General features: G+C 41.1%; 3 protein-coding genes across 6 annotated transcripts; all 3 read right to left on the bottom strand.

Moving 5' to 3' along the window:
• Positions 1-836: 836 nt before the first annotated feature.
• Positions 837-8,320, bottom strand: LOC103704611 (histone-lysine N-methyltransferase, H3 lysine-9 specific SUVH6-like). 4 transcript variants are annotated; one of them, XR_005511916.3, is made up of 4 exons: positions 8,103-8,320; positions 5,508-7,719; positions 1,432-1,565; positions 837-1,351 (listed from the first exon to the last, which is right to left on the bottom strand). XR_005511916.3 is itself a non-coding variant. In XM_088723874.2 (2 exons), exon 1 carries the CDS (start codon positions 7,769-7,771, stop codon positions 5,498-5,500), a length of 2,274 nt encoding a protein of 757 aa, XP_088580000.1. In that variant the 5' UTR covers positions 7,772-8,319; the 3' UTR covers positions 837-1,565; positions 5,475-5,497. The 4 variants fall into 4 exon arrangements, 2 of the variants coding, with proteins under 2 accessions (XP_088580000.1, XP_088579999.1); XR_005511915.3 differs by having other exon boundaries at positions 5,508-7,818; positions 8,103-8,319; XM_088723874.2 differs by having other exon boundaries at positions 837-1,565; positions 5,475-8,319.
• A 3,366-nt stretch (positions 8,321-11,686) lies between these two features.
• LOC103704610 (cyclin-P4-1) lies at positions 11,687-14,633 on the bottom strand. Its single transcript, XM_008787972.5, has 2 exons — positions 13,943-14,633; positions 11,687-12,358 (listed from the first exon to the last, which is right to left on the bottom strand). Exons 1-2 carry the CDS (start codon positions 14,290-14,292, stop codon positions 12,124-12,126), a joined length of 585 nt encoding a protein of 194 aa, XP_008786194.3. The 5' UTR covers positions 14,293-14,633; the 3' UTR covers positions 11,687-12,123.
• A 2,430-nt stretch (positions 14,634-17,063) lies between these two features.
• LOC103704609 (pentatricopeptide repeat-containing protein At1g02150) lies at positions 17,064-23,742 on the bottom strand. The gene is made up of 2 exons (XM_008787970.6): positions 23,198-23,742; positions 17,064-19,298 (listed from the first exon to the last, which is right to left on the bottom strand). Exons 1-2 carry the CDS (start codon positions 23,576-23,578, stop codon positions 18,153-18,155), a joined length of 1,527 nt encoding a protein of 508 aa, XP_008786192.4. The 5' UTR covers positions 23,579-23,742; the 3' UTR covers positions 17,064-18,152.
• Between the last annotated feature and the right edge of the window lie 3,587 nt (positions 23,743-27,329).

Raw genomic sequence — 27,329 nt, 5'->3', positions numbered from 1 at the left:
GAAACCTTACCCGCACTGTGGATCTTCTTCCACCTTCGACGAATCCGACGGTCGCGCTCGACGATTCCGACGGTCGCGCCTGATTTCGCGGCGGTGGTTGCGGGGAGGCGTTGCGCCGGTGGAGCGGGGTGCTGGTGCGGCAGTGAACGGGCGGCGACGACCTTCACTTGGTCCGGCCACGGTCGGTGGCAGCAAGCTGAAGTACGGCGGCGACCGAGGGCGAATCGGCGGCGCGGCGAAGCGGATGCGGTGGGTGATGCTTGCACAGTGACTATCGGAGGAGAAATTGACGAGGAGGCCGGCTTATTTGCCTCCCGGGCTGCCTTGGGGTTTTCCGGCGACTGTGGCTTTCTTCACTGCGTGAGATCCGAGAGAAGGAGGGAAAGAAAGGGCGAGAGCGTCGGCGGCAGCGGCGGTGGGAAGAGAGGGCGGCGACGGCGTCTCGCGAAGGCGATCTGTGGATTGACGCCGGAAGACAGTCGACCGACGGGGGGTTTTGTTTTTCTCTTTCTTCTCGGTGGGTGAGGTGATGAACAGGGAAGAAACTAATGAAGAAAGGGAGCGACCCTTCTTCTTCGGAGTACGTGCCGTGCGACGACCTTTCGTGCGTTCCGGCGTTCGCGGTGCAAATGAACTAGCAAAGTACAGGTGAGGAAAAGGCCGAAAAGGAATCGGCGGGGGTCCGTCCATAAACTGGATCCTTCGACTTCAGCAACAGAGGCAAAGTCAGCCCTGCTCTGATACCAAAGCTGACGCAGGACGGATGTAGGGATTGGAATGCAGAGAGAAAGAGGATAGAAAGAGGGGAAGAAGAAGAGGAAGAGGAGAGGAGAGGAGGAAGAAGATGATTAATTTTCATGCAATAATTCATTAAAAAAAAATAACAAATGCATGCCCTATATATATATAGGGCCACCAAATAACAAATAAGTCCTCATAAACAAAAAACAATTCGAAATAGGTCCTCACAAGACAATATGCAAACTAATCCTATCAAAATAAATAATAATAAAAAAAAACATCAATCAATCCAGCCACAATGAAAGTGGCTGGACCGTCTTCCTGCGACGACCATAATCCCGCACAATAATCAGTCCAGTATTCGTGTCCGCACCACTATTCCTCTATACTGAAAACAAAGAGGTGAGAACCTATGGATCCTTGTAGAGTCTACTAGATGATAACAAAAGAACTTTTTTTTATACAATAATTCTTTTTGTAAATGACTGACATATAATTAAAGATTGCAAAGAAGAAATAGAAAAGAAAAGAATTGTTAAAGACTAATTTTGCAGCAAAAGCAGTACTCACTGATCCGTTGTTTACTCCTACCAACCTCGTCCATTTAGATCTACAAAAAATGCAGTTGTCAAGTACCACTTGCTACATTGGATATACAAAACAAATATGATATGGATGATGGAAATTTACTTCTGTATTTGGTCGAAAAAGTACAAATTGTCACATTGGAAAGATCTTTGCAAGGAAGAACATTCCTAAGGTTCTGCCAACATCACCATTGGCCATACCAGATAAATGAAATTTTTTCATAGAGGTACCATCTTCTGCATAAATCAAATGGAGAAGCAAGAATATCGTTAATGGAAAAACATCCAAAACTTAATGGCAATGTAACAAAACACCATATATTCTGTATTATCCATTAGTTTATGGACACTTAGAAGATCAAAATTACATAGTACATAACACCTAATATGAACCATTCTGCTGACATGCAATGTACAAATTTGCACCATTTTAGATAAAACATGGAGACTAAGATATATGACTTTTCTTACCAGATTTTTTTGGGCTTTAGCAACACATGCGGACAATAAAACATAAAATACAAAAGTTGGAAAATTGACCTTTTACCCTCTAATGAATGGTGGTTCCTTATTTACATGTAATATTTCAAGTAAATGCAAGGAGTAAAGTGATATTCATGTAAATAAGGTCTGTCACTGTGTGTTTAGTAGGCTATCGGCGTGTATTTAGTTATCTTCCAGCTGAGTCAACCGACCAGATGGTCAACACCTTGATTGACCTAAGGGAACTGATCTAGATAGGTAACCGACCTAACTAAATGGTTTAACTTATCCTGCCTATAAATAAAGGTAAGGAGGGTAAGCCAAGGAAGAAAAAAGGAAGAGTTTCGAGATTGGGGGTCGGGGGGTGGTGGGAGACAGAGAGAGAGGAGGAGAAGAACAAGAATAGGAGAAGAAGATAGGAAGCTTGAAAAAGGATTTTGTGGGTCTATTAGTTTTTTATATGATAAGTAACCCTTTGTATCTGTGAATTTAAGTTTGTTTTTTGGGTTTGGAGTTTGTGTTGAATTGAAATTCTAAACCCTATGGAATGGTCATTTTCAAAAATCAATGCTTTCCTTTTGAAGGCATTTTTTTCCATGCTTTTGATATTATTTGGTGCTTCTGTCATGTAATTATCTTAACGTCTTTAAAATTTTTGAATTCTTAACCAAGCTTAGAGAGCCTTTTTTTTTAAAAAGTCAATTGCTGCAAGTCTTTAAGAGAGGTCCATATTATTAGAGAGTCAATATTCCAAGTAAACTGAGCATGCATTTATGACAAGGTTGTCAAAAAAATTTAAAGAGCGAAAATTATCCTCTCATAAGCAGTTAGATGGTTTTACCTATTTAAGAATACTTTCAAACATACAAGTACTTAGAAAAACAACATATTTGAAAAAGCTTCAATGCACAAACACAGCTATAGATAATAAAATATTCAAGACAATTACTTGCTAGAATTTTTTTTTCATGATGGCAACTTAATTTGAACAGAAACCCCCAGAAAAAAAGACTGACAAAGACAGCAAGGAAACAAAGATAAAGGGAAAAGACAAATAGGAGAGAGAGAAGTGTGATTCCATTTAAATTACTAAAAGAAAAAACAATAGAAGAACAGAAACTACTAAGAATCCAAAGCATCAAGCTTGTTCTAACTATTTAGGGTCGTCTTCGGTTTATTTACCAGTCGTTCCTTATCATTGTTTACTGGTGACATTATTTTGAGCTTTTGCAAATCCTATTTGAAAACTCTACCCCATATTAGCTGAGACCTTCCTCTTCTTGTTCTTTATCTTTCAACGCAGATTTGGATAGCCATGCCCCATTTTTATTATGGTCATTTAAAATCTTTGTTTCAAAAAATGCATATCATCTTAGTCAGTTCATCATTTATCCACAATTGGTGCAACTCTTATGCCTTCTCACATATACTTTTCCCTCACTTTAACGTTCTTAATTTTTACTCCCAACATTCTCATTTCCCTAACTGTCATCTTGTTTGCATAGGTCTTCTTAATTGCCAGCATTTCTGAATAATGAAACATTGTGGGCCACATTGACATTTTCTATAAGTATCTTCGTTAAGTCGTCAAGACATGTATCGGTTACATATTAGCCCTTAAGCACATCTCCTCTTCTCCATCTGCCTCTAGGTTTTAATAGACATGTTCTTATATATCCTTTTGCTCGCAGTATAATAATTCCATGATAACAGTAGTGAACACATTATTGTGATTTTTGGGCATCCATTTTGAACAAGCCATGTTTTTATTCCTTTTATTTTCAACAAACTTGCAGATCAGTCACAGTTTCCATTCTACTGATTTTGGGCCCTATCAACTAAGGCATTCCCCATACTTCTTCAGCCTTATCCTTTCTCTACTGATTTTAGGCCCTATCAACTAAGGCATTCTCCCATACTTCTTCAGCCTTATCCTTGCTTATTGATCAACAGAATATAACATTTATCAATAGCTTACACAATCATACATCTTACTATATATTTCTAGTAATTTCATCCATGTCTAGTATAATGTGACATAGAATTCATGCTGGCTCTTGGTGCAAGGCAGACCATGAACGGAAACCATTTGTCTCATCAAAATTAATTTTGAATGCTTATCGCCACTCCAACATGGATGTCTCCAATAGTTCCAGTTTACCATTTATATAATTTTCTTCCATAGTGCCCACTTAATTATCTTCTACGGTATTCTAACTATTTAACACATTCCTTCTCCAAGATGATCAAGACCACGAGTAGATTGTCTTTTCTTACTCTAAGTAAAGCAACTGGACTGAGAACATGAGAAACAAAAAAAGCTTTTAAGAAAAAAGGGCAGGTAGAGGCCTTTGATAGCCAGGCTGCTACAAGTGCTAAGGATAGGATGAGAGTTGGAGGTTGGTTGTGGGTAGATTCGAAAACCCATTTTCACTCTTTTTAGCATAGGTACATACTACAACACATTAAACTATCCAATGTCATTAAAAGAAGCAATTTCAAAAAAAATAAAAGGCTATCTAAACCCAAGATAAGTATCAGTGCATATCAGTTGTATCGTACCATACCAGTAAAGTACCTCTATTGGTATGCACCTCACTGCCTGTCTATATTAACACATAGCACAACAACCCATTTTCACTATGTCGGCACAAAGAAGAGGCATACCATATGTCGGTACATTACGACACTCATCATATTGTACTGACAAGGTACCAATATGGGTATCATTATCAGTGTTTCAGCCCGTGATCTAACTGTTAGAAGCTATCAACCTAGAGAAAATATCTCTCATATAACCTTTAGGGTAAAAACCAATGTGTTAGATTTTGCACATAAACCCACCATTCCAGTCAAATTAGCTGATCAATTTAAATGGTCAGGAATTGCTGCTGATGTTAATTAATCTACAGTTACTGAAATTTAATTGACTGTATAAATGATCTGATTACACAGGAATTGAAGTGGTCACTTAAGTGTATACTCACTGTTCTTGAAAGATTAGTTTTAAGCAGGTAATCTAGCAGGTGTGGTCATAATCATTGTAAAAGACTAGGTTAAAATCCATCATGAGATTAAATATTAGGAGATTTATTAGGAAATATTTTAATAATTTTAGTAGTCTCAGGATCCTAATTCAGCAACCTTAGACATGGTTTCATAAATAATGACAACGTTAGAGTTCTTATGACCATTGTAATGGTTTTAGGTAACCTCCGTTACATTATTAACTTATATATTAGCCTTTAAATAATGTTCTTACATATGCATTATGACCATTATTGCAACAATCATGTAGTTGTCCACAGTTGTCAGTTGATAATATTACTATCTAAGGTCATAATTTTTATTGTTTAAACATATTTCTAACGATATATATCTATAATAATATGATTTGGAAACAAAAATTGTCATTAAAAAGCCATATAACAACTCATAACGAATACTATAATTAAGCAATAACAACTCATAACGAATCTAACTAAAGAAACATAAAAAATACTTTTTCAAGTATAACCAAAGTATCTTGAATTATGGAGAACTCTCAAGGTGTCAAAATATCTTATCCACTCATTATACCATGAATCACTTTACCAACATGAAAATTATTGAATAGACATCGATATTGGAAAAGGTAGAAAACTTCCAATTGTATAAAGTTACCATTTCAATGAATGAAAACAATGTTAATACAACCTGCCAGTGCACTCAATAGAGCTGCAGTAGCAATTTTTCCTTTTCACATTACCATCAGAATCATGAACCTCATCTATGGTATAGTTGTAATCATATGTTAGTTCTTGCAATGGCTGAATATCCTCGGAAGCGAAAAACATTACGTGAGGCATACTCTTGTCGTCATGATCATAAAGGAGATTCTGTGCATAAAGATTTGGCGTACAACTGTGATTAATGAACCTTCCAACATTGCCAAATGCAGAAGCATCAATAGTGAATCCCACCTCATCGGTTTTGCAGGAAGCACCCCTTTGTAGAGCAGGTATAGAAGTTGAGAGGCCTTCCCAGAGGGATTCATCATAATAGTTGTTTCCAATAGCAAAAAGATATTCATCATTTCTCCTTTTCTGAGCCTCCTCATCCTCCAATACCTCTCCTACATACTCGCAGACAAAACCGCCAGATGTAATTTTCTTCAGGGACCTCACTCCCCAACCCCTTGATTCAGTTTTGAAAATCTGCAGCTGAAACTTGATACCATGCTGGCTTACCCGGTTATGACAGGATGGAGGGCATTTGCAAGAAGGGCCACACTCGTAGACAAGAGGTTTTGCTTGTACAATAGCACCTCTGTGATTGAATGGAATCTCCCCTCCATTTTTAACAGCACAGGCACACTTGTCAGAATCAGAGCATCCATCGATGCAATCGCAACCACTTGGAGGGGTTGGCTGATGTTGAAAAGGATATATCAACTTTGTTATGTATTTGAATGGCATTGGATACTCGTTGTCAACAACATTGACTGCAGAGATGGGTAGTTTCTCTTTTCCTTGAGAAACATCTCCTAGATAGAGATTAAAACATGCTTCTGACCTTTTTGACTTCATAACTTCAGCAACATCAAGTTTGGGTTGCCCTGCCATTCTTCTCAACTGAAACATATAAACATAGTGATCACCTTTTGCTTTCGTCCTCCAATAGTTCTCAACCAAATACAGCCCGTCATAAATATACACTGGTACCTTCTTTTGCTTGGCCCTAGCTTCTTGGGAATTATTTGATTGATAGTAAGTAAAACCATAAATAACTCGTATGGGTGTTTTAGTTTCCATGCTGTTTTTCAGAGCTAGATTTCTATGGTCAAGTTTCTGGTCTTTGTTAGGCATTCCAGAGCCAGGATATATCAAGATATCAGATTTTCCCTTGACATCAGAATAACGTCCAGAGGACACAATACTAATAGCTACATCTTTTTCACTTTGGTTAACAAAATCGATACCAGCCAGGTGCTGATGGTGAAGGCCAACAATATGGAGCTCCACCCTTAGATGAAACTCATCACCAACTTCAACTCCTGGCACGCTTCCCACATACTTTCTATCATCACCCAGCCCATATTTCTCACTGAAGAGCTTAAAAGCAGTATGATCAAGACGCATGCCCTGCTCAGCTTCCTTCGACTTTGATTCCACTTCCTCAAACACCTTTCTCAATATGGTACGAAACTCATGTAAGGTCTCCTTGACCTTGTATCGAGCAGCAGCATTTTCCAAGAGGCCACTGCTTCCCATGTTTGGTTCCCATGCTGGTTGATAAACATGGGAGTTTCCATCATGGTCAACCTCAGTTTTATGGGTTTTCTTCTTGCTAGAATTTGTGGTCTTTTTCCTAAAACTAGTAACAGTATACCGGTCTGCAGATTTTCTTATGCGAGAAGGGTATCTCCTTGGCGCAGATTCTTTCTTGGTCGAATCACTCACCACCTCCGCTGATTTAAGAGGCTCCTCTGAAGAATCCGGAGCCCCAAGATTCATGCTTCTCACAGATCCAACCAATCCGTCCCGGCCAAAACAGAAAGACACTTCCAATGATTTGTTCTTTCTCCATTCTAGAGTTTTGGAAGAGGATCGAACACAACCAATCTGAAATCTCCATGGGGCCAAACGCTTCCGCGGGTTAGCCTTGATTTGAGCATCACCATTGCTCTTCAGATTCAGATCCTCCTTTCCTCCAAAAACCTTCTCCTTCTCCTTCTCTTTCTCCTTCTCCTCCAAAGATCTGCACGGCTCCACGTTTCGAGAAGCTTCCTCCTTTTCCTCTACAGTTTTGCTTGATTCCTCTTTGTTCAAGTTGAGAACAATGGAGGAGGAACGGCGATAACCTTCTTGGAATCTCCAGGGCGCCACAGATTTTTTCTTATACCTAATTCCAGCATCACCACCGCCACCTGAATTCTGCAAAGATATCAAAATTCCCCCCTCGCCAGCAACCTCATCCATTCCGATTCAATCCCACCAATAACACGGAAAAATTTTCGGCAAAATCACTAAAAAAAGATCACTAAATTCAATCAGCACTGCAGTTTCTTGAGGATTAAAAAACTAAAAAGAATAAAAATTCAACAATTTATTATTGTTTCAGCGCAACGTGCGTAAGAACCTAATTTCAAGCGGCCTGGACTTTAAAAAAATGGGGAAAAAATGAAAGAAATAACAGATTTATTATAATAGGATATAGTAGAGCTCGACCGGATCAAAAAAAAAAAAAAAACCGAAAAAATCGGGGAAAAGATGGGGATCAAAACTACGAGGGATGGGAGAAAGAATCGACCTTGTGTTGAATCGTCTCGCGGGAGAGAAAGGAATGGATGGCGGCAATATCTCGGCGAAGAACCCTACCTAGGATTTTGGCCTAGCGGCGATCGGATCATCCGAAGGCGAAGACGAGGAGGGTGGCGTGGGACGAGTTGGAGTGGCCACACTGGCGGGTGTAAACGGCTCCGCGGTGCGGTGACCTCCCACCCCTACAACGCGGTGACGGGCTTGAAAGCCTCGTTTTACATGCTTGGCGATCAATACTTTCCCGCCAGGGACGAGCTGCGGGTTCTTGGTTTGAACGGTAAATTCGTGAGAACTCGTCTGGTTCACCAATTTTTTTTATTAAAATATTATTTTTAAAATATAATTTCTAAGAAATAATATTTGAAAAATAGTTTTATAAAATATTTATTACACTTTTAATAAAAAAATTATCTATGCATTTTTATGGCTTAAAAGTATTTTTTTTAAAAAAAATTGGCCCTAATTACTAATCAGTGTAAAAATATATTTTTCTTTTCTATAAAATATAAGAATTTTAATCTTATATGAATGCTATTTTTCTATCTCTCTTCCTTGAAAAATCTAATTAAATAAGAAATATTTTTTTATTTTTCGGTTAACTACATTTTCCTTTCTTTTTCTGTGAACTAAACGAGTCATAAATAACTGCAACAAAAGAAGAAACTGGATATATGAGATAGACCATCTGGGCCACAACAGGAAAACCACCATATCTATAAATAGTGTTTGAGTATCACATCCTATCTCTTTTGTTATTATCACTGGGAGGCTCGCTATAGCATTAGTAAGTTCAATATAATTCTACTCTCCTTCCAATTAAGGTTTAAAGATTGTGTTTTAAAAATTAGGTTTACAATAAGATTTCTTGATATTTTAATAGTTATACGTGCTATCCTGTACCTCCAAGGGAGCATCTTATGTACTTGTGATGAGTTCGTGTGTGCATGGCATGCCACGTCAATCCTTGCTAGCTAGGATTAATCGCAAGTGCATGTGCCCCAAGTTAGGCCCCCTTATTAGAATTTGTAATTGTCAACTAAGTTTTCATTAGGACACCGAGCATTATGGATTCTAATACCTCGATAAAGAGGAAGACTAATTAATTTATGAGTTCATTTATGCCAACCTAGTCAAAGATATCTTAATCGATATGATAGTGAAAAATTAGCTGGAAATTTGACACAATAATGCTCACATCAAATCAGATGATATCTAAATGCATCGCGTTCACTGTTATAGTGAATCTTGCTCGTTACCACCTTTTATAAATAATTTAGTTGTGTTGATTAGCCAATATTTGTAGAACCGAAAAGAAGTTATTCATACTGGCTAGGGTAAGTCAATAACGAGTAATCAATGAAATCGAGACACAAAGGAATGTTCGGTAGTGCCTATTTATACTCCGAAACAAGTATGTGTGGCTATAATTAGAATAGAAGTAAATCTCGTCAATACAATGACCACGAAAAAAATACTAGAAGCCAAGCTCCTGGCAACTCTCTCCGATTTTCAGCTTTGTGGTCATTGATGACAACATTCATTGGAAACTGAATTCTGCCGGTATTTTCTCCACCTCGTCTCTTTGCAATTTCATCAACTCTAAAGGTGTTCTTTGGGGCTTTGCATGCACGCTTTGGAAGATCAAAGTCCCTTCTAAGATCAAGTGTTGTCTCTGACTCTACTCTTCATAACGAACTGAATACTAGAGAGGTCTTACTCAGGAATTAATTAAGTTGGGCATCGACTTGAGTGATCGTACCTATGGAAACTGCCAACCACATGCTCGCTATGCCCTTTTGCTACATCTCTATGGGACTCTTTTTGTTCTCGTCTTTGTATCCCTGTACCTGATTGTGGATTTACGGATCTTTACTTCAGCTGGAGGTACAATTATTTTGCTAGGGACTTGCAGCAGCCCATCTTCATGCTTATCGTTGCCTTTGTTTAGAGCTGTTGGCAAGAAAGGAATGTCCGTATCTTCTTGAACAAGTCCTCTTTTCCACAATTTTTGTGCACAGAATAATGCATCTGCTTAATGATTGGTCCCTCCTCTGTGGTCAAAAGAATCTCACGGGATTCTATAAATTATAGGAGATTTTTTTTTTTTTTTGAGGAAAAGGGAGGCTGAGCCACCTAATTTATTGAATATGTGAAAGAAGTATGTATATAAGAGTTGAAGGAGATAGAGATGGAATGTACAATGCGAAGGGAAATAAGTAACAGCCGAGAAAAAGTAGATGAAACAACAAGCAATATGATGAGGAGAAGATCGGCTGATAGTTAGGAGTTTAAGTTCAACTTTCTATTAGATTGGTCTTCGAAGTTTAAGAGGCTAATTATACCGGCTCTACTGGTGACTGCCTCAACAACTACCTTAGCTGGTCTGGCTTGATTGGGCTCTATTATGGACCTTACCTTGCTTTCCTGGTTTGGCTGCTCTTCAAATCCCTACTCTTTAGATCCTTTTTTGAAGATTTAATTGCTGCCTTCTTCAGAGAGATGATGATGGAGATCTGCAACACTCTTGACTTTCATTGATTCCTGCTGCTTTTGAGTTTACTTCCAAGTCTCCACACCTTAATTTACTCTATCTACTCTGTAAGATGTTTTCGTTTGGTTTCATGATCTTGTTCCTCTTATTTTTGTATATTCTCTGTATTCTTTTCCTATATGTTTTTCTCTTTTTTCCCCCTCTTTCTTTAAGAAATGAAAGAATTCCATCCTTCCCCCTAAACTAAAATAAGGTGAGATTGCCTTCTCGAGAGGAAACAGATTAAAGCACCAGAAAAAAGGAAACAAAGAGAGGAAAGAAAAGTAGAGGAGCAAGGAATGTAATGAAGAAGAGATTAGAGCTGAGGCGGCCGGCGGTGGGAGGACTCTTTTATCTTTTTTTTGGCAAGCAAAGTCCAATTTCCAATAGTTTTCCATCACTACTCTTTTTTTGCTTTCTTTTGATGTAATGGGAGGCCAATAAAAAAAAATTAAAGAGAGAAGGCCAAATCTCTTCTTCAAAGATGGAGAAGATCACGTGAAGCAAGAAACTAAGCATTAAAAGCTAAAATCCAGCTGAGTGCCAAATCTCTTCAAGGATGGGGAAGGCCATCTGCCGGCACCACACAGGATGTGACTGCTGTGGATTCACTTCCTCTTCATTGCACTTCGAGCGGCGAGCGGCTATGGGTTTAGTCCTACATCGGCTATTTGCTGGATAGATTTTGAATAATCAAGAAACCCATATGATATCTTCCGACTATCTATTTTGGATTAGGTCCTAGGTTGTTACAAATGGTATCAGAATAGACCCGGTCTATAACCTATGTGGAATAGAGGACACTACAGCACGAATCCATTGAGGCTGACTACGGGTTGATCATGGTGTTTGTAATTAGATTTGAATGGATTTGAACTCTTAGCCTGACGAGGACGTCAGGGATTGAATGGGAGAACATGTGAGGATCCGTGTGGGCATGTATTTAGTCTTAAGTTGGTTATTTACTGAGCAGATCTTGAGTACTTATACAAGACTAAGAAATCTAAATAATACCTTCCGACATTTTAGATAAGGTTTTGAGTAGTTACAGGTTCTCTCTCTTTGCTCTCTCTATGTTCACCGCACCCAATCAGGCCGAGCAAAACCCAACCAACTTGAAAGAAGAAAGAGGAACGGCAAGATATAAATTAGACTGAGAGCACCATAACCATAGATCATACGAACTCGACGCAAAAGACATGAATTGGAGATTTAAATTATGAGATTGTGCTGTGTTCATGCTCTGAGAACGAGGACTCCAGGTCTGCACTCCCAATCAAAGTGAAACCAAAAAGTAGGATAAAACGACAGCAGATTACACTACACATGTCCAAAGGTTGGAATCCAAGAAGACAGAAACTACACATCAAAAGAAAGAAGACAGAAGCTAAACAAAATGGTATCAGTCCGTCCATCTAAAACTGACGATTGTTCTCTACTCATCTATGCACTGAAGCACCTCTCAAATCGCCATCTGCTTCTACTGGCAGCTGCTGGACTCTTCCTCTGTGGAGCAGCAGTACTGGAACCTCAGGGGAGCAGGGGGCAACTCCCATTGATACGTCTCCCTCCAAAGAAGATAGCAGCAGGAATGGAAGATCATGGGGTTTACATTCAGCTCGAAGCCCACGCCGAACAAGAAATCCATTTCCAAGCAGTTCATCTCCATCAAGCTTATCCCTCCCACCTTTGCAAAATAAGCATTGCTGTAGTGTCTGTAAAGACAAACAAAGAACAGTAATTAGCAACTCAAATGGATATTTTCTTTGTTTCAGTTAAATGACAACATGCTGCTGACTTAAATATGAACTAATTTTCCCAAAAGAAACATGACTGTTAATGTAAGTATTATGATCTAATTTGGACTCAAAATAGTCAGTCATGGAGTAAGAACTATACAATTACTGGTAGAATGGACATCACATCATCAACAACTCCAAACATGAACGGTGATGTAGTTGAATTATTTAGTTAAGTGCTGTTTCCAATCCAATGTGCATCCTGGAATAGTAGGAAACTAAGTTTTAAGAGCTACATGGTGTGCTGCTATGAACTTGACATATCCCTATATGACTTTATCATTGCTAAAATATTCGAGATAGCTTCTTTGCGTTAAAATAATGGCAATTTGAAGTTATAATAGTCTACTGGTCATTGCCAAATACCCTCTACAATGTAAATATCCACATGCTAGTGGTCATAAAATACAAAAGTGTCCCTCTCCTCTTCTGTCAGTTCAGATGTCTCTCATGTGCTGAATGATTGGCTATTCTGCAGTTAAGGGGACTATTGAAGCACACCAAAGCTCCAACTAATGGATCAATAGCACTATTTTAATGTACCACTAATGTCCATGTCATCCACCGACTAACTTCGATGATTTGCCAAGTTTACCTTTCCAATTATGTTTATCTCTAGTTGCAGACCGTTTCTATCTTTCTTTTTCTTTTTTTTTTGATAAATCAGATAAATCATACCATTCAAGTATGAACAGAAATAAGAAAGTTAGAAAAGAAAAGGTGGCGGAGGGAGGAGAAAGTCTCGTAGCTATCCTACATAAAGCCATCTACATATACAGACTGTTTCTTTCATCACAGAATAACTGTTCACATATAAAGACCTGCGAAACTTTTAATTGCGATTTGAAAGATGAGCTAAGATCAACTTTGGCTTGGCATTCATAATGTGGCTGGATGGAATAACAGTGGAACCACCAATCCAATTGGATGTACCCTTTGTTCAATGACCATAGAATTAAGCTAGATGGTCCCTATAAAAAGAACTTTGTGTTGGGAGATTACAATACCGCCCTCACCTCACCTCACCTCGCCCATGGAGTCATAATGATGCAAGAATTCCTTTGAAGACACGGCCACCTCATTCTTAGTTGGCGGGTGGACAAAAAGGAGAGGAGAGGGCTCGTGGAAACCATCAATGGGACCTAAACACCTGGCCGAAATCTCCTCACAAGTCACTCCCTCCCTCCTCTCTCTAAAGAATTGGAAAAGATCTAACTTCCAAGAAGAAGAAAAGGAGTCCAAAGTAAACTCTCCAAAGCCCAAAAATAGCAAAGGGTGGATCACATCAACAAAGATCACTTGATTGACAAAGAACAGAATTAATATGCACACAGCAATGAAGAAGAACGTCTAATACCTTCTTGAAAGATATCAAGAATCCCACATCAAGAAAACCCAAGAACTCTACGAGAATTTTGAAGGACGTACGTCGAGAAAAAGAAGTGTTGTTAGATGGGCAAGTAATTTATTGAAGTACTAGAACTAGTGGCGCAAACTTACATGTCGTCCATGAACTTGACGGCGGCGAGGATGGTGGTGATGAGGAGGCGGTGGACGTTGAAGGAGTCGATGAGGACCGGCGGGTGACGCCGCGTGAAGCGGTCGAGGTAGACGTAGGCGACGGCGTAGCATGCAGGGCTGCAGTCAGCGTGGCGGAAGATGCGCTCGAGGTAGCCGTGAACCGAGATATTAGGCCTCCGGAGGCCATGGAAGGCCGCGGCCCGGTGGTGGAGGGGTGGAGGCCGGTGGACGGCGAGGTCGCTGAGGTCCGCCACCCTCTGGAGAATAGAGGAGAGAGCTGAGACCGCTCTTGGGATGGCTCTGCGGTCCTCCCCACGCATCTCGGCCATTGGGGTGGTGTTCTCTTGGGGAGAGGGAGAGAGAGCTAATGGCGAGCGATCTAAAATTAATAAGGATCGTGGAGTGAAAGAAGGGGAGATACGTATATATAGAGCAGGGAAGGGAAGAGAGAGGAGTTCCTTAAGGGAAGAGGAGTTGGCATAGGGGCTTTGTGTTTTGATAAGCTGCCCGGGTTATCCGTTAGACGCGTCTTATTCCTTGTCAGCCTTGGATTGGAACTATGGTGTTCTTGGTTTGAAAAGTGTTAAAAGGTTTGGATTGATGACATAAGGGGAAAGAGGAAAGGGGAAGAGATACCGTGGAGGTTATTTTTTTTGGCAATTATTAATTTTTGGAAAGGATTAGTATAAGGTCTGAGCTGTGTTAGCCTTTTGGAGTTAGGGCTGCGTAATAAACCGATATATATATATATATATATCTTCACTCTTCCAGATGTCCCCTGACAGTACGCCTGGACTCGTATTTCTTAAGCTAACGAGCCGTATACAAAGTGGATCTTTTTCTCTCTCTCTCACAGGAACATAAGATTGAGTTTATTTATCAGTTACAGCATGAGACTCATAAGTGGCCACCCTCATCCATGCGCAATTAAGTTGACATACCATAATATCATGACTATATTATTGAAAATCTTTCTTCTAAAATATTATTAAAATTTTTGATATTATCCGATTCGAGCTCTGTTATACAAGGTATTTTTTTTATAGTAGAATTCATTCTGTCTAGGTGCAACCAGATAATGGTGGTCTATTTTCAAGTTACAATGTAGTGCTTCATGTTATTCCTGAAATACATTCTAATAAAGGAGAATCAGAGTCGAACTTGAAATAGCCAAATCTAGATGGGCTGAAAATCAACAAATTTGATTAAAGCAATCTCTGTCAATCCTCTTTTATGTAGACACAATCATCTTCTCAAATGCTTAATAGGTGCACTTGAGTTCATTCAATACTCTCAATTCTCTTCTATGTGATGTTATTCGATGGAAGGGAATGTTCTAATAGATGGAGAGCACTGTCTTTTTTTTATTTATAGATATGAAAGGGTAAGTATGATTGGATGCTCATTCACATAATCCATCCGTTCATCAAAAGTTGAATCCTTCGAAATTACCATCAGGTTGGATGCATCTTTTTATGAGAATGCATCTCTTTATTTACGAGTATTCCGAAGAATCCGTTCATGATATCTTTTGAAAAGAAAAAGCGTTTTTATACTTCTTTTTATAAAATACCGTATAGAATTTGAAAAAAAAGAGAGAACAATAAAAAATAAAAAAATAAATTTTATCTATTTAAAAAACTAAATTATTTAGGAGTTTAACATAAGGATTTATATTTAGGTAGGTTTATATTTAATTAAATATCTAATATGAGATTATTTAAAAAATAATAAAATTTTGAATTAAATATTTTATTAAGAAACCAAAATATTGGTGATATGTGCTTAGGATGCGGTTTCTGTCGCACGGCCAGTGAAACTAGTCTCTGCACCACTAAAAACAAGTTTACGTCTTTGAACTAGAATCGTGCCGGCTTGGAGATTTGTGAGTCTTATGTGCTTCCATCCCCTCTCGGTTTGGCATTATTTGGTTCTCCGACTTTGTTGTTTGCATCTACTCAAGGGCTGTGTGATCCGCCATCATAGTAATAATAAAAAAAGAAAACTAGCTTTGAAAAGGGGTGGCAAAACCTTGAGAAAATGAACATGTATACGGTTGCGTCAGAAAATAGATCGTTTTAGATGCCGAAATTCAAGTTACAAAGTTAGTTTATGTTAAATTGGAAACTCTTGGTCCGTTCTATTTCAATGGAAACTAATCCCCATCAATTTGAAAGATTGCTATTATGTTTATAGGTGCAAATTAACCGTGTATCAGGTAGAAATAATGAATCCTATACGTTTATAAAGGACGTAGTAGATCAACAACAATTTTAGCTAGCATGATTCAGTTTCCACTTCGGGGCAGGTCTCGGTGATTGAGACTGCCAAGAATCCCATGGAGATTGGAGAGTACATAAACATCAATCATTTCATACACACCTTAAAGCAAATTAGCTGCTGTCTTTTAAGCTTTTAAGACTGTTAATTGATAAGTTGCTAGTATATTTAGGTAAGAAAATTCCAGTATGTGTGTGAAGACTCGTACAGATGTATATTTAGTTCCACATTGATTATTTTCTGAATAGATCTTAGATATTTAAACAAGATCAAACCCTCTCTAAAACAAAAAAAAACTTTCTAGCTAGCTTTTTTAGGTGGGATCATCGATTATTACAAATGGTATCTGATGAATCCATCGAAACTAACCGCGGATGGTTCTCGTGACTAGATTTAAATGGATTTGAACTATAATCTAATGAAAATGTTAAAACTTAAACAGAAAAAGTATATAAAAACTTGTCCGGATATGTATTTAGTCCCACATTAATTATTCGCCGGATAGATTTTGAATATTTATACAAGATCAAAGAACCAAATAATACCTTATAACTAGCTATTTTTGGTAAAATTCTGAATTGTTACAATCAGCGACCGTCTTCAATTTCTTGGCTTCTTCGGAGTGCATCATCTATAGTCATTTCATGAACAACTAGGCAACTAGCAGATGTGTTTGAAGTCCTCCAAGAAGGTTTAACTCCTACTGCCAAAGTAATCGACAAGTTATTTTAACAAGAAAGATTCTAAAATCAGTGACTCCTATATAGGTGTTAGGACTTTTATTTCAAGTCCAAAACCCATGATTATTCAACATGATCTGTTTAGTGCTACAAGCATATAAAACTGGATTAAATAAATCACCTTCCAATATCCAAGAAACATAATAACCATAGAGGAACTTATACAGAAGTAAAATGAAGAGATGTTGCACCTGCCAAACAACGGTCTCGCCTTCTGAAATTACATAAATAATATATCTAAACAAAAGAAAAGTTATGTGGCATCCCAACCGCATTAAAAAATTAAATCACTGAATGGGCTGCCTCAAACACAAGATGTTTCACTGCCAGGTTGATCCTCATCAGTCTCCCAAATAATGCAGCTAACACCAACAAGATATTTTTGTATGCATTTATTATATCCGATCACCCATTTATAAGCGAAAGGGTATAGTTTCTTCATGCTGCAACTCATGGTTTTGCAAAAGCTATGGCAAGTCACAATTTCCCCCCAATACACATTCTCCGATTAGGATCCTCTCAGTCTTGATCTATTTTCACAACTAAATTCGATGACATGCCATCACTCAAGCAAGTCAGCCGCCCGATTTACCTAAATAGAAAAACCAACCTATGAAAGCTGTCCTGAACTTAAAAGCAATAATAGATAGAGAAAGGCAGCAACAAGATAGGCACTCCTATAGGCAGTGAAACTTGGGTTCTAAGATACATTCAATGGCAAACTACCCCCAGACCATCATGTTCCTCATCTGTTAAGAAAGACCATAGCTTTACCAATGTTGAAAATAAAGCATTTGCCAACCTGGTCATATAGCAAAAAAATTATAAGAATTAATAAGACTCTGACCCAATGTGGGATCCATGCACACGATCATTGCTCTCACTGCAGTGCAGCTCCTTGCAACAACTGACATAACCCATTAGACAAAATCCTGAAGCACACAAACCATATCTGGCAAGCTCCATTTGAGCTTACAATATTCCAGATATTCCAAAGGCAGAGCAACAACCCAGAAGATTTCTGCCCCTGCTTCAAATCATGTCGGGGAAGAAATAAAATCTTCATATGTGGGGACATGACCTGTTCCTTGGAGACAGATTTCAAGACATACCAACATCACAAACATCTTGGTCTTCGTCATTGCTCAGATGCTCAGCTTTTATCATGCTCAATCACCCTGACAGTATGTGCTAATTAATGACTTGTATTCCTCTTTTTCATGGCATCTTCTCATTCGAAGCATGTCCATCAACATATGAATACTAGAAATGTCATTCCGCTCCTTACAGAGTGCCAGGAGTTTCTCTATGTTTTTGGGTTTTGGCCTCCAGTTATTTACTCCTTCAAATGATGCAGCTTCTTTCATATACAATAATGCCTCAGAAATTTGTTCCTCCTTGATGTAGCCTTCTGCAAGGGTCTCCCACATGATCGGTCTTGGCTTTCCACCTTTTTCTAAAAAATTGTCAAGAGTTTTCTTAGCCTTACGAAGAAGCCCTTCTCTGGCATACAAACCCAGCAGAATATTGCAGATCCTGGGATCATAGCTTGATGTCATGGATAGCCATTCTTCATAGATCATTTCAGCTCCATCAGCATCCCCTAGCCTAATCAAAGAAGAAAGCATACACTGGTAACCCATATTCAGGATTCTAGGGAAACTTGATTTGTACCAGTTCCAAATTCGATAGACTTCTCTCTTTCCTATGCTGCTATAAAGTCCAAGGAGGTAATTAAAAGGTGTTCGATCCCTGCCCGTCACTCTAAGTTCAGCATCTTTTAAGCAACTTTGTGCCTTCTCAAAATTTCCAAGTCTAATATACATGGTAGCGAGTGTAGTATAAGTGGTCCAGTTTGCATTGATGCCATTGTCTGAAGACATCAGCCCTACCACTCGTTCCATCTGCTCTGCATCTCCCATGGTCGCACAATTTGTTATCCAGATGTTGTAAGAGTATATGTCAAATGAAACATTCTTCTCCTTCATCTCATTAATGACCTTATTAACTTTCTCATGTTCTCCAACATTCATATATAGAGTCATTATCACATTGAAAAATAGTGCTTCAGTTAAATATCCTTTGTTTCTCATTACCTCAACAATAGCCTCTGCCTTCTCTTTCATCTTAGCTTGGCCATAGACATTTAGAAGAGCACCATACGTGCGCTTGTCTTTCATCGTATCAGGAAGCTGTGAGAAGTATTCTTCAGCATATGAAATGCCATGTGCTTTGGCAATCAGATCCACCTGGATTGCCATGTCACTAGATGTAAACATAAATCGGTCTCCTTGGGCGATCATCCAATCACAAACCTGATAAATGCAAAGAAGAGAAAATATAAGTTACAACAGCAGAAGTGTCAAATGGCCATACTCAACATTGGATAGGGAGTGCATCAAACAAAAAAAGCTACGAAGATGGAATATAGTCTCTGAAATACTTAGGGCTCGTTTGGTTCGCGGGAAGCATTTTCCTTCCTAGGAATATGATTCCTGGGAAACAAATTCCTAGGAAGAGGATGCCTAGGAAAGTACTTTTGGCATGTTTGGTTGACCATGGGAAAGTGACAAATTTCCAAGGTGCTTATGTTTGGTTGGCCATCCACTTTCCTAGGAAAGTTATATATAATTCCTATTATGCCCTTAATAAAAATTAGGTTTTTAATGCCTCTTTAATGCTTCTTTAATGCTGAAGGGACTTTTTGGGAAAAAGTAAAAATGGAGTGATTCCCGCCTCATGGGAAAGTAACTTTTCCATGTTTCTCATGGGAAAGACTTTCCCATGAAATGTGGGAATCACATTCCCATGGGAATACAACTTTTCCTTCTCTCTCTTTTGAAAACTCCAACCAAACAAGAGGCATCTTATTACTTTCCCGTTGACCACACTTTCCCCCCTCCTTTTCCTGCGAACCAAACGAGCCCTTAATCATAAATGTAACTCTTCAACATTCATTAGACAAACCCACCTCCTCACAGCCAGAAAAACAATGCTTATGATGCCCTTAACAAGTATTCAGACAGAATAACTTGTAGTCAGTAGATGCTCAATGCATAAAACAGAAGAAAAATAAACATAAACCTATACATATCATTAAAGAAAATCACGATTTTTTTTTTTGAAAAATTACAGAAGAATTTAACAGAACAGGTAGAAGAATGAATGTAAGAGGACTGCAGCTGTTACTAAGAAAAGTCAACATTAACACAAACGGGCTCTGTAAGGTCAAGCATATATATATATATATATATATTGACCCACCTAATTATACTGCTTTTTCCTTGACCAAATCTGAGTCCTGAAATTTCTCGAACCCAAATTGTTATGCACAAAGTGAGTGGACCTTGGTTTCCTGGGAGTTGATTTGGCCAAAGGCCTACCAAGAAAGGACCTCCCAATCACCATTTCTCATATCTGAAGGGCTCAAATTCCAGAGGGCTGCATCCAGAGTTCAGGTTAACTCTCACTGCTGGAGGAAGCTAGATGATATTAATTTACCCTGTTTAGTTGCAGATGCCCCACGAAATCCCACTTTTCTTCATAAATTGTGTTCCCACGCAAAGAGAAGAGAAGAGAAGAGACTCAGAACACTAAGTCTAGCTACAGAACATTTTGAACAAAGGCTATAATTCTATTATGGTGTTAATCTAGCCCTTATAAGGTCTTACTGATTGGTCCAACAATCATGCTCCACAAACATTTGGATTATTAGTACCCATTCAAAGTTATTCAATCTGATAGATAAACAAGAAGTTCCCAAAACATGATAAGGCACTCATTAGTAATAGATGTATTCTTGTCCCCTCGCTTTCATTCAAATACACCTAACAAGAAAGCTTTAAGTTCCCTAAACTTGAGCCAATGACCGACATGAAGAATAGGTGATAATATTCAACTCTAGATCAAGTCCAAATCTTACTTTATCACCCCGAAAATGCAACGCAAATTACAAGACATCAAAATTAAATGGACTAAAAAAGAGATTCCTGTAAGCTTGAATAAGAAGGGAAAAAAAACTCTTCAAGCAAATGGAATGAGACAAATTCCTCATTCTTCAAATGAACATACATAACCATTTTGCTTCACTACCTCCCTATTAAAAAAAGCATGACATATAGCTGATTTCAAAAATCAGTTGCAAGCCATGCAATAGTTTTTGGACCACTGGAGAGGTTTCTCAAGGTAACTTCAAAAGCAAATACTTTTCTCAAAGCACACCTCGATTTCAACAATCTGATGCTCCCTCCTTTGGCATTCTACCAAATATTGGACCATCTATTATCTATATATACCACAATTGCAACATTTTAAACACCATTAACTTATTCCCATACAGATGATACTTCTCTGAAGACTACAACATTACATGTCATGACTAAGCCAATCAAGAAGTACTGCTAGGTTACTTTTCTTTTAACAAAACGATGAACCAAAACCATCTATAATCTTATATTAGCAATATATACAGTTTATCAGGTAAAAAAATAGTGTAACATCATGCATCCCCTTCAGACTAATATGCATTGACATTTCTCCAAATGATAAGCTTGCAGGCAACCTTTCGCATTACATAAATAAACTGTTCTAGGCATCCAGTCATAGGTCTACATAAAGTTTAAAGTATTAGTTTTAGGGATTGTAACAATATGTCACTGGCAAAGTAAAATACACCTCTGTACAAACACATGGTACATCATTGGAGCTGGTATAGCAAATAGACAAATAGTACCGTGTGTCAGCACAGGAAACATACAGAGACCCATACTAGTACCACCATTATGAGTTGGTATGATACGCTTCATACGACCCAGTGCAATATTGTACTTAAAACATTGGGTCCATGTCAAAGTTAACCATGCTCAAATGAACAAACCCCCTGCTATACATGATTTTTTTTATCGCCATTAATCACTATATTTTGATTGCTTATACTTTTCTACAGGGTACTGCAAACTTAAAATATTCACACGTTTCTTAGTTAAGGGTCATATGAGTGCACATAGCATATCTAAAAAACTAGATACAATTATTCATATTGCAGTGGATGTCTTATGATCCATTTCCTTGAGGTGGGTTTCTCGTATATATCTTCCTGTCCTTCAATTATTTTTCTATTTTTCCCCCCACTTTACCATTTTTCTTTGGGAGAGGGTTGGGGTTAATGTATAAAAAATATTTTAAAAATAAATAAATTAATAGTAATTACTAAAGGCTAGAAACCCAGACATAACCCTGTAAATATTCAAGAAAAAAAAAAGAGAGAAAAGCTATAATACAGACGGGAGGAGGAGATAGTTGCATATCAGGGCATGGAGCTATAAATGCTACTCAAGAACCCATCAAGCAGCCCATCCACATACAAGAGTAGTTTGGACCCTATGGATGGCAGCCAGAAGATGGCATATATGTATATATGGTCGGTAGAATGCTTTTTAAAACAATGCACATAGCAGACAACTATGGCCAAAATATGATGTTCTATGTTTGTAAATTCACACTAAACATCATCTTGGCTATGAATAGAGCATTAGACACTTATACACAAGATTCGCCGTCTCGGTATGGAGGACCCTATACCGGTGCCACACTAGCACAGTATCGGTACGGTACAATAGAGATTATTTTTTTTTATATACCGAGCGGTACACCATCCATACCGGATACTAATATCGAATTGATATGGTACAGTAGGCCACGTACTTTCAGGCCAGTACGGAGTAGCATGCTTATACAAGGCATCAAACTTCATAGCTTCCAGAAAGTAGATTTCAGTCACAAGGCTATCTTTTTAGATTTGGGCAAAAATACATATTTGATAACGAATACTTGTCAATTTGAAAACTGTAATGTTATCAAATGATCAAAGAACGAATCATGAACAGTCTATAAAACTGGTACCACGATGATAACGTAAATAACATGAACCCAGAAAAATATGGAGTATATATAAGTGATTCATCAAAAATATAATTCCACATGGATCAAAATCAATTTTGCACCTCATAACTACACTTTTTACTATTTTAGTTCTTTTTTCCCGTATATGTCAAATTATCAACTTTGTTAGAGTCACGGAGACCGTGAAAGGATGCCACAAAGAACAATTTTCTGCTAAAAGCTACGAGGAACATAAGAAACCAAGACAACTTTAAGAATCTGAGAGAAGATGAGAGAATAGGGGTTAAAATTGGCAAATTTTCAGCTAAGCCACCTCCAAGGCGAGCTTGACCCGGCGGAACTTCCTGAGCTCCTTCACCACGCGACAGAGCTCCCACTTGTTGAGCTGCCCCTCCTCCTCCTCCCAGCGCAGCAGGACAGCAGCGCAGCCGAGGCTGGTGTTCTCCCTGGCAGAGATCCTGCGGAAGAGCGAGCTCCACCGGAGGGCCGGCGGCCGCTCGGAGTCCACGGTGCCATAGCTGTGGACCTGCGAGACCGAGCATCGGATCGGTCCTCCAGACTTCTGGTCGGCCCGAAGAGGGAGGGTGGAGGAGCCGAACCCTAGACGAGCTTGGGAGTAGGAGGAGGTGGAGGTGGAGAGATGGTAAGGTTGGAGGGGAGAAGAGGGAGGGGAAATGGCGAAGCGGAGGAGCATTCCTAGGGTTTCGGGAGGGGGAAGAGGATCGGATTGTTAGTCCTAGGGTTTTGGAGTGTTTGAGCTTGGACTTGCAGGAGTTTCGGGGTCGCCGTGGGGAGGATATGGTAACGTCAGCTATTCCGGAGTCCCATTTTCTGTTAGCGGGAATAATGATTATTAGTTGCTGAATTCACAGTATTCACTAGTTTGGAGAATAAAGACGCATCACTAATCCTGTAAAATTATTCTCATTGGTTGCTATCCCCCGCGCCTTCCCAAACCCTCTGCCGAACTTGAGATTTATCACCACCAAGGTGGTAGCTCAGTTGGAACGGGGCGTTTACTTCCAACCAAGTGGTTCCAGGTTCGAAACGCGCGGGCGTCGATTAAATTTGGGGACCGAATGCTCCACGCCTGGACACGGGGTCTGGAAGTGCTACTGGTCGGCTGATAGCCTGGGTGGTGCCAGGTGTGACGTACTCACACGGAGGGTCGGGTCGGGTAACCGAGCCGGCTCACGGGTGGGGAGGGTATAAGTAAAATAGGTCGGCGTGCCCAACACACGACCCGGTTTGCCCGCATCGAACATTCTCCTGGCGGGGTGGAGGGCCCAGTGGGGGCTGCTACGCGGGGTTGGGCTTGTCCCTTCCTCCCCCTGCTCCCTTTTTTTTTTAGCAAAAAAAAAAAAAAATTTGAGATTTATCCCACAGATAAATTAATCAGCCATCCAATAGGCTCTTAATAAACCTCTTATGCCCATGCAATATGGGGTACTAGCTAGGATTGTAATACCACCAGCAGAGTTAAGAATAAGGACGGTCTCTCATCTAAAAACATCTAACTTGAATCCAAGTTTGACATCTAACTAACCCACTTAGACCAACCTCCTTGATTTATAACATAAAACAAAAAATGATTTAGTAAAACAATTTATTAAAAAATATATTTATGATTTTTAGATAAAATGCTAAAAAGTATTTAAAATAAGATACTATTTTTAATTAATAAATGGTAAATTTGGAGGCTTCTCAATCTAGGCAAAGAAATCAATTATTTGCAAAGAAAAGTGTATATATATATATATATATATAGAGTATGACTCTTGTTACGGGGGAACTCAGCCACCATGCCCCACGTGACCGGCACGCGCGCCCTAGAAGACTACAGCTGCCCCTTGATCCAGCAGTCCGACCCCGAGTCGGATATCTTCGGCTTCGCAGCCCGACCCCGAGTCGGCTGCCCCTTGATCCAGCAATCCGACCCCGAGTCGGCAATCTCTCGACAACGACAGGCTGTTCTCCTGAAGCACGCCGCGACCCTCTGCTCCACTACTCCCTGCAACGGTCGTATCCGGCGCTGCTCCACGATCTCCTGTAACAGCCGTACAAAGCGGAGCTCCACTACGCCCTGTCATGGCCGTACCCAGCGCTGCCCCACGACGCCCTGTAACGGCCATGTCAGTGGCAACTCCATCGTGCCACACGATGACCAACCCCCCAGAAGGACCCCCCAGCCTGGTATATATGCTGCTGGGGGGGAGAAGGGGGGAGGTAAGCAAGAACTTCCAGAGCATTCTCCTACTTGCTACTATTATCTCTCCTTCTCCTCCAATCTCCTCTGACTTGATCGTCGGAGGGCCCCCACTACCCCAGTGGTGGTGCGAGGCTTGCTTGCAGGTTTTCCGGTGGAAGGTGGAGCATAATCAACACCAACCAAGGCAACTCAGACGGAATCCCGTTCACACCGCTGTGCCAATCGTTTTCGGTTTGGACCACCAGTAACAGTTGGCGCTAGAGGAAGGGACGAATCTCAGAGCGATCGTAATGGCACGGCGAGATGGTCGTGGAGCTTCCAATGCCTCCGGTCGCGGGGCTTCTCGCGCCTCCGGCCGGGAGGCCGCTGCGTCTCCAACACATTCTCAGCAACACTCCACCGTTCCACCCCCCATTCAGATGGTCGAAGCCGCTCAGTTCGACCAGTTAGCCCAGCAGGTTCGCACCCTCGCGGAGGCAGTGCAGAACCTGCAGGGTGTGATGTCTCGGGCGCCGCAGCGGGCCCAGGAGCCGCTGCTCCCTGAGCGCTCACCTGTCCTCCTCAACCCGCGCTCCTTCCTCTCCCATGGGGAGGAGCGCCGGCGCGAGGAAGATTCTCGAGCACGGTCCATTCTGCCGGGACCTTCCCATCGGAGCTGCGCGGGGTACGAGAGGCGGGCCCGGGCGCGTTCCCAGACCCCCCAGTCCTCAAGGAACCCGCGCTCCAGTCGGTCCCCCTCTCGGTGCTCCTTGTCTCCCACCCATCGGTCGCGCTCCCTGGACCGGCAGGTGGACGATCTCCACCGACAACTCCAGGTCCTGAAGGGCCACTCTAAAGATCCCTTCGCCGACTTGGAGATCTCCTCCCAACCGGCGCTTGCCTCGAGGATCCTGCGGACCCCGAATCCGCCGGGGTTTAAAATGCCGGCGATCGAGCCCTATGACGGGGCGGCGGACCCGCGGGATCACGTCGAGAGTTTCAGGACCCTTATGCTCCTCCACGGAGCATCAGGTCCTCTCCTCTGCAAGGCTTTCCCGGCGACCCTCCGTGGCCCGGCAAGGGCGTGGTTCGCCGGCTTGGAGGCTAACTCGATCCAGTCCTTCGATCAGTTTACTCGCCTCTTCATCACCCATTTCGCCGTCAGTAGCCGGCGGCGACTGGTCTCCGACTCCCTCTTTGATGTCCGGCAAAATGAGGGAGAAAGCTTGCGGGATTATCTTACCCGCTTCAACAAGGCTACGCTGGAAGTCCGGAACCTGAGCCAGGAGGTGGCTCTTTCAGCCCTGAAGCGTGGCTTCCGAAAGGGCAGACTCACCTTCTCCCTGGACAAACGCCTGCCGCGGAGCTTCCCGGAGCTGTTGTCCCGGGCGAACCAGTATGCGGACGCCGAGGAGGCGGCCGCCCACCGGAGCAAGGAGGCCGCCGAGATCCCTCCAAAGCTCGGGAAGAAAAGGCGAAAAGAGGCACGCCAGGGGAGGAGCCCGACGCCTCAACGTCGGCGCAGAAGCCTGTCGCCGGCGAGGAACCACGGCGCCCTACGCCCTCGTTCTCCGCCCCGACGTTTCAACCGGTACACTCCTCTCCTGACTCCCCGGGCCCAGATCCTCATGGAAATCAAGGGGCGGGAGGACCTCCCGGTCCCGAGACAGATGAAGAAGATCCCTGGGAGGAGGCCCTCTCGGGCGTACTGTGAGTACCACCGGGACCACGGCCACGACACCGAAGACTGCTTCCAGCTTCGGGACGAGATCGAGGCTCTCATCCGCTGAGGGCGTCTCGGTCGATATGTGAACGACCGACGTCCCCCCGCAGACTCGCGTCCGGCCGACCCGGCCCCTCCGGAGCCTCGGGAGCAGAATCGACCCGTCGCGGGCGTGATCCATACTATCACTGGGGGCTGCCCCCGGCCCGAGAGGAACGCGGGGGGCTCGACTGAAGCATCAGGGGCAGCCGTCGCAAAGAGGCAGAAGGTCGGTAATGTAATCACTTTTTGTGATGAAGATGTAAAGGAGGTTCAGACCCCCCACGATGACGCCATGGTGATCTCCCTCACTATGGCAAACTATGATGTAAGGCGTGTTCTTGTGGATAGTGGAAGCTCAGCTGATATTTTGTTTTACGAGGCCTTCCAAAAGATGAGCTTGTCCAGAAAATTGTTGCACAAAACATCCACCCCCCTCATAGGATTCACTGGTGACGCTATCTCGGCCGAAGGTATCGTTGAGCTGCCTGTGAC

The sequence above is a fragment of the Phoenix dactylifera genome, chromosome 6 (genome assembly GCF_051530095.1).
Source record: "Phoenix dactylifera cultivar Ajwa chromosome 6, Ajwa_hap1_PhDact_Kaust_v1.1, whole genome shotgun sequence".
NCBI classification, from domain to species: domain Eukaryota; kingdom Viridiplantae; phylum Streptophyta; class Magnoliopsida; order Arecales; family Arecaceae; genus Phoenix; species Phoenix dactylifera.
Note: the sequence above shows the minus strand (reverse complement) of the source record. Positions and strands in the feature narration are given on the sequence as shown.